This window comes from Silene latifolia, chromosome 2, assembly GCF_048544455.1.
Source record: "Silene latifolia isolate original U9 population chromosome 2, ASM4854445v1, whole genome shotgun sequence".
Taxonomy (NCBI): Eukaryota; Viridiplantae; Streptophyta; class Magnoliopsida; order Caryophyllales; family Caryophyllaceae; genus Silene; species Silene latifolia.
The window spans coordinates 123,927,589-123,940,171 of record NC_133527.1 but is presented as its reverse complement, the minus strand read 5'-3'; the positions used below and the strand labels follow the sequence as shown (position 1 = coordinate 123,940,171).

The 12,583-nt window shown below is 38.6% G+C and overlaps 1 protein-coding gene across 1 annotated transcript; it reads right to left on the bottom strand.

Moving 5' to 3' along the window:
- Nucleotides 1-235: 235 nt before the first annotated feature.
- LOC141641268 (uncharacterized) lies at nt 236-841 on the bottom strand. The gene has a single exon (XM_074449939.1). The coding sequence runs from the start codon at nt 839-841 to the stop codon at nt 236-238; it is 606 nt and encodes a 201-aa protein (XP_074306040.1).
- Nucleotides 842-12,583: the final 11,742 nt, after the last annotated feature.

The window sequence follows — 12,583 nt, the reverse complement described above, 5'->3', positions numbered from 1 at the left end:
AAGGTTTCAAGGCCGCTGTATAGCATTTTTGGGCTGCCTTGTGTTCCCCTTTGATTGTTGATATGCCCCAGTCTGCTGGTACCTTGATACACTGATGATAGGCTGATGGTACAGCCTTGACATTATGGATCCATGTCCTACCCAGGATTGCATTGTAGGATGACAAGCAATCCAGGACTCCAAATTTCTCATTGGATGAGACACCTTCAACATAAGTAGGGAGATAGATTTCTCCTCATGTGCTTCTGGTTTCTCCACTGAATCCTACCAACACACTAGACTTCTTGGTGATTTGTTCTTCACCAATATTCATGGCTTTCAGTACATCAAGCATGATTAGGTTCCCTGAGCTACCTCCATATACCAGGATCCTCCTCACTGTAGCAGTTCCAATCTGCATTGAGATTACCAGGCCATCATGATGAACGTCAGGAATCCCTACCAGGTCACAATCACTGAAAGTGATTGATGGGACATGATCTGGTTTACAGGGTGATGTAGTCCTTGGCGTCCTGGCTATCTTCTTTCCTGCTGAACTGGTTAGGCCACAAATTTCCGACCTACCAGATATGAATTTTACTTCATAAATTGGGGGTGGTGGAAGAAGGTTGCGGTCCTGCTTTTGCTCCTGGTTCTCTTTGCTCTGATCTCCATTTCTACCCTTTGTTCTGATCAAGTCCTTTAGGTATCCGAATTTCAATAGGTAGGCCACTTCTTTCCTCAGGGTGATGCAGTCATCCGTTGTATGTTCAATGTCCATGTGGAATTCACACCATTTGGAGTTGTCTCTCTTAGAGTTGGGATTTTCTACCTTCCTAGGCCATCTGACTGCTGGTCCCATGTTGTCAAGTCACTGGATCAGGCCTGCAATATCAACACTGAAGTTATGTTCAGAAATAGGTGGGAAAAGTTTAGCCTTACCTTGATACTCATATGCCAGGTTGACATCTGAATGGTCTGTCCTGGAATATGGAGTAGGTCAGTAATTGTTTCCTTTGTTGCTCTTCCTATTTCTCTTTTCATAGTCCTTTGGTCCACTGGATGATCCAACTTTGTAGCCTTTGTCTTTTTCTAGTCTGATATATGCAAGAGTCTTGGCCTGGACATCTTCGAAGGTATGACAGGGATACTTAGTGAGTTCACTGTATAAATCACTATGAGGTAGTAGCCTCTGTCTGAATACCTACACTGCTATTCCAACGTCACACCTGGGAATGGACACTTTCTCCTTGTTGAACCTGGCGAGGAATACCCTGAGAGTCTCCTCTGGCTTCTATGTAATCCTGTAAAGATCACTGGACCGCTTCTCCAACTCCCTGCTGCTTGTAAACTACTGGTTGAAGTTGTTGATCAGGTTGGCAAAAGAATGGATGCTCCCCGTTGGCAGGTTGATGTACCTTTGCAGAGCAGGTGTGGTCAGGGTTGTTCCAAACCCTTTGCACATGCAAACTTGCCTGAACTCACTAGGGATAGATGCAACTAACATTTTCTGTTTATAGAGAGCTACATGATTCTGTGGATCTGTGGTTCCATCATAAATTTTCATAGACGGAATCACAAATTTTTTAGGCAGATCCACTTTTGTTATTTCGTCTATAAAAGGCGAATCAACATACCTGTCCGGGGAAGCCTCCTCTAAGCTGGCAGGAACTGCAGGTATCTTTTCGAATTTTTCATTTAGTTTCTTGAGCTCTTGGACCACTACCATCATTATGGCTGCTGCAGATTCATCAGGTTTTTCGTTGTTATTGTTTGGTTCACCATCACCATCAACATTGATAAATTTAGAGCCACTTGGACTCTTAAAGCTGGAGAAATCAATGTTTTTGATGATTGATGAAAATGGTGTTCCTGGCTGGAACCTAGAACCTGGTCCTTGAGTTTTCTCTAATTTTTGTTTCAGAGCTGACTCAGATTCTCTTAACTGAAGGATTTAAGCCTCGGTTTGGGCTACCTTGTCTTTCAAACCTTCCAACTCAGCTAGTTGCTGAAGGGCTGCGTTTAATTGTTCTTTGATGGTAGGCTGGGCCATTTTTGTAGGTTATTTTGTTTTTTGTGAGATAAGGAAAAAAGATTTTAGAGAGCTAGATGCCCCACAGTAGGCACCAATTATTTTGTATGGATTTTACGCAGGGTGAAATCAGGTCAGGGTAAGTCTAGACAGGGTTAACTAGCTCGAACTTATCTGTGAATATGAAGGGCTGGGTATGTGAGAAGAAGAGTAAAGTAAGATAAAAAAGTAAAAATAAGAAAAGAAATTTGTACGTGGAAAACCCTTGAATGGGAATAAACCACGGGCACCAAGCTATGAGAGGATTTCACTATATTATTGAGTAATTAGCACAAATAATTGTAAAAATAGCTTAAGTATTGTATGAGAGTATTTTATGCTTGAGTATGTGTTGTGTGTCCTCCCAAATGATCTTCAAATGCTCCTTATATAGCCAAGCTGAACGACTGCCAAATCTCGTACTTAATGCTGAATATTCCTCCGTAATTGGTCGGATTAATGCTCCTTAATGTGCTTAGCTACTCTCTTAATTGCTTGGCTTTTATTACCAAATCTTCCTCATTAATGCTCCAATTATTAGCCGAATATTGACAATAATATTATCTTTGAATTAGTCAAATATTATCCTTAAATTTTGACCGTTGTCCTCTCCTTGGTTGGCGCATGTCTTTTGGTATTCTGATGTCCTGACACCCTGATGGTCACGCCAGGGTAAACTGTTATCCTGAAATATGTGCGAATTTCCAGGCCTAACAGTTGAGTATATGGTTAGTGTCTTTTGAGTCAGGTGTTCTTTTCGAGTTGTATGGGTAGTAGAGTTGGTTATGCTTGGTTGTATTAGGTATGGTGTGAACTTTGGGGACGAAGTTCGCTTTTAAGGAGGGAAGGTTGTAATACTGTAGAATTCTGGTCTCATTACACTCGGTCGAGTAGGCGCTCGGCCGAGTAAGTCGTCGACTGCTTTTTTATAGACTACTGTTTTAGGTGCACTCGGCCGAGTGGTAAGGAACTTAGTCAAGTAGGACGTACTCGGCCGAGTACTTCAAGTACTCGATCAAGTACCTGGTCTGACAGGTTAATTTTCGCGGTTTGATTAAGATGACAAGGGAGTTATATATATATTTTTTAAACACGTCGTTAATCATTTTTCTGAAACCTAAAACATTTCTTATCTCCTCCCTAATCATCCTAGTAACAGCCTAGCATCTTGTGGGTGGAACCTTAAGCATTTGGAGTCTGTAGTTCCATGTTCAACCGCATTATTAAGTAGTTGTTGTCTCTAATCAGTTTTAATCGCTTTTGTTTAAGATTGAATTATACCCTATTATGAGTAATTAGGGGAAATGTTTTAATTAGGGTTGATCTTGATACTAGAATTTTTGTGTATGTATGTTAGGTGGAGATTTTGTGGAGGAGCAGTTGTAGTTTGCATGATTGTTGTTGTCTGTGGAATTCCAAATAAGGTAGTGTTATTATACTGTTATTGAATTAAACCCTAATCTCAGTCATTGTACGATTATTGTTCGTTGATGTGGTAATTATTGGTTTCCTATTGTGACAGTGTTATTGTTGTGATATGGTATTGTTGATATTGATTTAGAAGCCATTGTCAGGAGATGGTCTTCACCCTCATGTTCGCCCCTTGTGGCTCCCGTCACAAGGGGATGTGCACAATAATGATCTGAGATCGCTCGTTGCGATGAGCGGGGCTTAGGTGGCAAGGCTACGGTCTCCCACTGGCGGTGTGTTGGAGCTTGTATCCTCCACAAATTAGTGTGATAACATTTGTAAATCTCTTACAGGTTCACAAGGGTATACTTCGTATATTTAATCAGTTGATTAACGTTTACCTAATAACGGTTGGCTTGCTAGAAAGTTTGACGTTATTATCATACAGATGGCGGTGATCAACTGGTCCCTAAAGGTCACACCTATAGGATGTGTTTGAGAGATGTGGTTATAGAAATATGATCACATTGATGCCTAATATGACTAAACAGTTAGTCAATGTGTTGATGAGACAATTATTTAATGAAGATTAAATAATATTAGTTGAGACGAATTAACTGAGAATTCGTAAATTAAATATAATAAGTTATATTTATTTAAATGTATGTAATGTTAGCTTGGACGAATTAATCTGTTAATTCGTAATTAAATGTAATCGGTTATATTTAATATCAACAAGTTGAATGTGTCATAGTGGTAATAGTGAGGGTCCACAAACCAAGAGGTCATGGGTTCGGTCCTCACTAGATGACAATTTAACACATTTTATACATTTTTGGAATAACCAAAAATAAGGAAAGAATACTCCTTTTTTCGGTTATGGGCCGAGAAAAATAGAGAAGAAAAGCCTACCCTAATTCATTCCTATACACGGTTTATAGGTGAGTGAGTAAGAGGATTTTCTGACATAATTCATTTTTCCATTTTTGCCTCCTCTCTCATCGGAAAAACACAAAGAAAACCTAAAAATTATTTTAATTTTTGGATCGATTCTAGCAAAATCAAGGGCATTTCTCGGAGCATCTTGGGTGCAACTGATAGGAGAATATCTATTTTCATATTGTTCTTAGGCCGTATTTGCTAGGACCGAAGGTTAATTCTGAATCCTTTACTTTTGTTTATGTATTTTAATTTATGACTAGTGATCGTCATCATTAAATTCGTTATAATCCTTCATTTTAAGGGAAGTATACAGATTATTTCCCACAAGTGGTATCAGAGAAAAGGCCACGAATTTTAATTTTGACGATTTTCATAAAAATTGTATGTAAACTTTTAGGGTTTCAGAAAAAAAATTTAGGGCACGGCTGTTTTTTTTTTTTGTTAATGCCGATTGAAAAAAAAATGTTTGCAGCCGGTGTTTGTTCTTTTTGATGCGAGATTTCCATTTTTATTTTTCATAATGTTGTTTTAATAAGTTAAAATTATCATATGAAGAATTGGTAGATGTTTGATTTGATGCAGATTAAGTTAAAACATAAATGAAATCGTCATGTTTGATTTAATGCAGATTAAGTTGAAATTAAAAAGGCATTAGGGTCCTAATTTAAAAACCGTGAATTTTTGTTGTTGTTTCTGTACAGTTCACGGATGAACAGTATTTTAAAAAAAAAAAATTTGCTGCTTTTTTTTTGCTCTTGGTTTTTCTAAGAAAAACCGATTAAAGTTTTTTCGCGGTTGTTTTGTTTATGCCGTTTTGGAAAAGCATCCGGAAAAAAAAAAATTTTGTTGTTACTGTTCACAGGGGATAGAATTTAAAAAAAAAAAAAATTGTTTCGGTTTTTACAGATAAAACCGTGTATAAAATAAGAAACATGCTTGTTTTGTTTTTCTTTGTTTATGCCGAGACCAAATAAAAAAAAAAGGATTTTGTTTTTGTTTTGATTTTGGCCAATTAGTTATTGTGAAACGGTTCACAATTAAAAGATACCGAATTATTTTAAAGCAGTTTAAAATTTTGACGGATTGAATTTATATTACAAGTTTAATATGGATTAAGATTGAAATTAATGTGATTAATTGAGGAATTGTCACTTAATTTGATTTAAATAGGTGGTTTGGATAAATTAACCAACATAATTAAGGAATTGTGTCATGTATGTTTAATTTATTTTAGTTGATGGATTATATTTTACTTTTGTTGAATGAATCGATTGAATGAATTTAATTTACGTATTTTTGCAATCAGTTGTAATACTTAGTGTGGCCTTAGTCAAATTATGTTTTCATAATGAAGGAAACATAATTTTTAATGTAATTATGAGATCTCGAATCTTCTTTATTTTTCTTTAGTTTTTGGGTTTTGAAATTAGAATGTCATAAATAGGTTTATTATGTAAATTTTATTTATTGTAATTTTCAAAAGAAGACTAAAGATGGAGATTGGAGCTCACTCCCACTACATGGATAAAGATGGAACATCAAGACAAGCTTCTCGGGTCCAAGGAGGATTCCAAACTTGTATTTATTGTTCATTTTGATAGGATAGGCCACACTAGGACTTTTACTGTTTTTACGCTTTTCATTCTTATTGCTTTTCATTCACATGTTAGTTTATCCATCATATTCCGCCTAAAACCAAACCACCTACTAATAAAATGCATGAAAATTGACTCATATAGGTTGTATGTTAGTTTTCATGGACATACAGATGTCATTGTCTTTAAGCCATCACCTTAGTTTATTCATTCTCGCATGCTAGATATTAGTTCACTTAAAATGAATTAAAATAAAGTTGATGAGAACTTCCTCTAAAACGGAAATTGAGATTAGTCTTTATAAGGGCAAACAACTATGAATCCCTTCTTCGTCGGTAGGCATAATATGACCCCTTCTACGTTGGGTAAGTAGTTGTGTTGACTTAGTTTACCTCAACATCATAGTCCGAAGAGTTTCTCGTGATTATGATGGACTAAAGATAGAATTTACAGAAATTTATCGACCAAGAATTCTAACGGTAGAATTAGCTAAAAGGTTAGCTTATCAGTTTACAGAGAATTGAGTCTTGGGATCATTTATATAATTCTTGAGGGAGGTCAATTGTATAAATGCTTTGAGTCTTCGCGTTATGACAGTAGTTCATTAGACTTAAAAATATAAACGATGCACATGCTTATTATTTTTATTCTTCTTCTCATGATGTAGAACACGATTATTTTTCATAATCTTGTCACAACGAAATGGCTGGAAATAACGCAATCCCAATGCCTAGTGCCACACTTGATCGCGCGTCTGGTGAAAGTATTCATGGACCAGATGAATCGGTTCACACGTCCCGAAAAATGATGGGTCCAACTTTGCGGGATCGGGAGGCGGCACTATGGAATCTTGCCATTGCGACGGTAAGCTCAAGTACTTAACTGAGCCAATACCGGTCAACCCAGGCCCCAATGCAGGAGTCAACGAGACACTCGCTTATAGTGATTTCGTTATGGAAGCGGGTGCGATAAAGAACGTACTCATCTTTGCAATGGAAACCAATTTGCAGAGACGCTTCATTGCCCAAAGTGCAAACAAGATTTTCACTACGCTCACTAACGAGTTCTCAAAAGCACCGAGAATCGTTACATATGAGCATACATGTCGCTTCTTTGATGCGAAACTCCAGAAGAGCCAACCGGTTAGCCCACACATTTTTCACATGATTGAGAATGTCGAGAAGCTGGAGGCACTGAATTGTAAAATCAGTGAGAGCATTGTCATTGACCGAATGCTTCATTCTCTTCACGATGGTTTTGCCCTTTTCAGGGCAAACTATTACATGAATGACTTGAAAAAGAGTCCTCATGAGCTACACTCCCTTCTCGTACAGACCGAGAAGGATATGAAATTGAGTGGGAGCATGAAGCAGGATGTTCTCACGATTCACAACAAGGGTAAAGGTAAGGGCAAGGCTCATGGCGACCTAGCTGTAGGTAAGCCAAAGTTTAAAAAGCCAGGAAATGGTAAGAGTGCGCCTGGTGAGACTAGTGGCTCACAAAGCAAGGCAAAGAGCAAGGGCGGTGACATAGAGTGCCACCATTGTCACAAGACTGGACATTGGAGGAGGAACTGTCCCGTCTACCGTGAGGACATCAAAGCAGGCCGCGTCGTTCCTGTTGGTATGTCATCTTATATTCATATGATTGAGATTAACCATGTAAGTTTCAGAACTTGGGTACTTGATACTGGTTGTGGTTCTCATCTGTGTAATCATTTGCAGGGCCTAAAGAACATCATACCTCTCGAAAAAGGTGATGTGGACCTGCGAGTCGGGAATGGAGCACGAGTTGCTGCTTTCTCGAAGGGAACATATGTAATCCAACTCCCTAGTGGTTTTGAGTTATTTTTAAATAACTGTTACAATGTACCCAGTTTGTCTAAGAACATTATTTCTGTTTCCGTACTTGCTAAAGACGGTTTTTCATTTTCAATAAAGGATAATAGCTGTATTTTCTCTTTCAATGAAATGATTTATGGCAAAGCAGTTTCCATGAATGGAATTTATATCTTAGACCAAACTACAGAAGTATTACACGTGAATAATAAGAAAATAAAGGTTGGTGAAAAAGATCAAACCTATCTTTGGTATTGTCGAATGGGACACATAAATGAGAAACGCGTGAAGAAACTCGTCGATAATGGGACTATTCCCGCATTCGATTTTTCTACATATGGCACGTGTGAATCATGTCTCATTGGCAAGATGTCTCGAATTTCCTTCAAAGGTGTTGGAATGCGCGCTAGTGACCTATTAGGACTCATACATACGGACGTATGTGGACCTATGTCAATTACCGCTAGAGATGGCTATAGATATTTTCTCACTTTCACGGACGATTTGAGTAGATACGGATATGTCTACTTAATGAAGCATAAAAGTGAGTCCTTTGAGAAATTCAAGGAATACTAGAACAGGGTACAGAACCAACTGGGTAGGAAGATTAAAGCACTCCGTTCAGATCGGGGTGGCGAATATCTTTCAAATGAGTTTGATCAACACCTGAAAAACTGTGGAATCTTTCTGCAGTAAACTCCACCTAGAACACCTCAATTAAATGGTGTGTCCGAACGGAGAAATCGAACCTTACTTGATATGGTTCGATCCATGATGAGTCACATGGTAGTGCCTGATTCATTATGAGGTTTTGCTCTTTTGTCAGCTGCTCTTATACTTAACCGAAGTCCGTCTAAAGCTGTCGACAAGACTCCATATGAAATGTGGAAGGGAACGGTCCCTAACTTGTCCTTTATTCGGGTTTGGGGCTGCGAGGCTTATGTCAAGTGGAGACACGAGGATAAGCTCGGCCCGCGATCGGTCAAGACATACTTTATAGGTTATCCAAAAGGAACATTTGGTCATTACTTCTATTCGCCTACCGAACATCGAGTTTTTGTTGCGGCTAGTGCGACGTTCTTAGAGAGAGAATTTCTCGAGAACAAGACAAGTAATAGAACCTTCGAGCTGTCGGAGATTCCAGAACCAACAACCGAGGAACGGATGGAAGAAGTTGTTCCTCCAACTATTGATACGGTTAATATTCCTGAAGAACCTAGGAGGTCGGGTAGAGTCTCTCATCCTCCGGACAGATACATTGGTATGGTCGAGGAGAATGACGTTTTACTCCTAGAGAGTAATGAACCCGTTACCTATAAAGGTGCTATGACCTGTTCCGACTCAAAGCTATGGCTCGAAGCCATGCAATCCGAGATGGACTCCATGTATGAGAATGACGTGTGGGATCTAGTTGATTTACCTAATAAGGTAAAACCTCTACAGTGCAAATGGCTTTACAAGATAAAGCGTTCTGTAGACGCGCAACTAGATACCTATAAGGCACGACTTGTGGCAAAAGGTTTCACTCAAGTGCACGGATTGCACTATGATGAGATTTTTGCACTTGTAGTCATGCTACATTCCATTCGGATAATCTTAGCGATTGCCGCTTTTCATGATTATGAAATTTGGCAAATGGATGTGAAAACCGCCTTCTTAAACGGTTATTTGGAGGAAGAGTTGTACATGGTGCAACCCGAAGGTTTCATAGATCCTGAACATCCTAAGAAAGTATGCAAGCTTAAGCGTTCCATTTATGGACTTAAGCAAGCTTCTCGGAGTTGGAATCATCATTTCGACCAGGTGATAAAAGAGTATGGTTTCACTTGATCGGTCGAGGAACCATGCTAATTATATATTAAGTCGAGTGGGAGCAAGATTGTATTCTTGATATTGTATGTCGATGACATACTCTTGACTGGGAATGACATTCCTCTCCTATCTTCGGTTAAAGAATGGGTGAAGAACCATTTCCAGATGAAAGATCTGGGTGAGGCACAACGCATTTTGGGAATCCGTATCTACCGAGATAGATCACGACAGACGTTATCACCTAGTCAGGAGTCTTATTTGGATAAGATTCTTGAGAAGTTCAGCATGACCAACTCCAAGAAGGAGAACCTTCCAATGACGGCTGGGATGCAGTTGAGCAAGTCTCAGTCACCCACGACGCCTGAAGGGATTGAGCGCATGAGTCGTGTTCCTTATGCATCTGCAATAAGATCGATCATCTATGCCATGATATGCACACGTCCAGACGTGGCATATGCATTGAGTATGACGAGTCGGTACCAAAAGACTCCAGGTGAAACACACTGGATAGCTGTTCAAAATATCCTCAAGTACCTACGGAGGACAAAGGATTGGGTATTGACTTATGGAGGCGATTCTAAGCTATGCGCAATCGGTTACGCAGATGCTAGCTTCCAAACGGATCGAGATGATTCAAAATCTCAGTCCGGTTTCGTCTTCACTCTTAATGGTGCTGCGGTCAGTTGGAAGAGTTCCAAACAGAGTGTTGTAGCAGATTCTAATCTTGAATCCGAGTACTATGCCGCTTCGGAGGCAAAGCAAAGGAAGCGATATGGATGCGTCAATTCTTACAAGGACTTACAGTAGTTCCTAGTTCGAATGACCCGATCACCATCTATTGTGACAATAGAGGTGCCATCTTCCAGGCTAAAGAGCCAAAGTCTAGCAACAAATCTAGACATGTACATCAGAAAGCTCACCTGATCCGTGATTACGTGGAGCAAGAGGAGATAGTGATAGACAAGATTGCGATGGATGATAACATCGTGGATCCTCTCACTAAAACGTTGAATTATGATAAGCATGTAGGGCACGTCAATTTCATGGGAATTAAACGTGTTCCTGAGTTGTAGTACTTGATTATGGATTTGATACACTATCTTTTTCATATACTATTTATAACTTCATCGTTTTATTATAATATTTTGTTTTTCATGTGGATTGTACTGACAACATTGAACGCCACAAAGTGAACTGAATTACATTATATTTGTTTTGGTCCGTAATCGCCTATGCGAGCTGATAACTTCGGCTATTATATTGTGCAGTCGATTGATGTGGGTTCAACGAGCCATAAGTCAAACGGTTGACTGATCGATCACAGATGCGAGATTATGACGATACCTCGTAGGACAACTTTTTGTGACAACGTAATGGAGTCCTAAATGTTTAATAACATTCGGTGCCAGGTCGTGGATAGGACATCCATTGTGTTCCTAGAGTCGATTCTTTTAACTATCGATTGTCTCTTGAGATTAAGGCAGTTTTTGGGTGACTTTGGTTTCTTTCTCACGATGCCGTGAATCGGAGACTAAGTAGATTTTTTTTCGGGTCATTTCAAAGCGTGCTTACATCTGCAGGATTCGAGTTGAGGAAAATATCCAACCCTTATCGGTATAGTTATTTCTCGGGCGACTCGAGGAGTTGTAATCGAAATGCATGGCCATGCTCGAATGTTGATTCGTTTATCAGTTAAGTTACTCTCTAGTCGGGGAAACCACTCTTGATATTGATCGCTTGTAAAATACGACCTTTGTGAATACGGATTTGCATATTGTTTTACATTGAGTGGGAGAAATTTTAGGATATGAGAATCGGTTATCGCACATACACTTGTGAGGACAAGTGGGAGTTTGTTGGAGCTTGTGTCCTCCACAAATTAGTGTGATAACATTTGTAAATCTCTTACAGGTTCACAAGGGTATACTTCGTATATTTAATCAGTTGATTAACGTTTACCTAATAACGGTTGGCTTGCTAGAAAGTTTGACGTTATTATCATACAGATGGCGGTGATCAACTGGTTCCTAAAGGTCACACCTATAGGATGTGTTTGAGAGATGTGGTTATAGAAATATGATCACATTGATGCCTAATATGACTAAACAGTTAGTCAATGTGCTGATGAGACAATTATTTAATGAATATTAAATTATATTAGTTGAGACGAATTAACTGTGAATTCGTAAATTAAATATAATAAGTTATATTTAATTAAATGTATGTAATGTTAGCTTGGACGAATTATTCTGTTAATTCGTAACTAAATGTAATCGGTTATATTTAATATCAACAAGTTGAATCTGTCATAGTGGTAATAGTGAGGGTACACAAACCAAGAGGTCATGGGTTCGATCCTCACTAGATGACAATTTAACACATTTTATACATTTTTGGAATAACCAAAAATAAGGAAAGAATACTCCTTATTTCGGTTATGGGCCGAGAAAAATAGAAAAGAAAAGCCTACCCTAATTCATTCCTATACACGGTTTATAGGTGAGTGAGTGAGTGGATTTTCTGACCTAATTCATTTTTCCATTTTTGCCTCCTCTCTCATCGGAAAAACACAAAGAAAACCTAAAAATTATTTTAATTTTTGGATCGATTCTAGCAAAATCAAGGGCATTTCTTGGATCATCTTGGGTGCAACTGATAGGAGAATATCAATTTTGATATTGTTCTTAGCCCGTATTTGCTAGGACCGAAGGTTAATCCTGAATCCTTTACTTTTGTTTATGTATTTTAATTTATGACTAGTGATCGTCATCATTAAATTCGTTATAATCCTTCATTTTAAGGGAAGTATACAGATTATTTCCCACAGTGTGGGTAACCTGTTGCGATGGTTTACCTGGCAGATGTGGCTTACGGCTCAGATAATGATACTTGGAGATTGGAGTTATGCTATTTTATTGTTCAGTTGACTGTCCCAT

Coding starts and splice junctions, on each gene's coding strand:
- LOC141641268 (XM_074449939.1), bottom strand. CDS start 841: ATGGGACCAGCAGTCAGATGGCCTAGGAAGGTAGAAAATCCCAACTCT.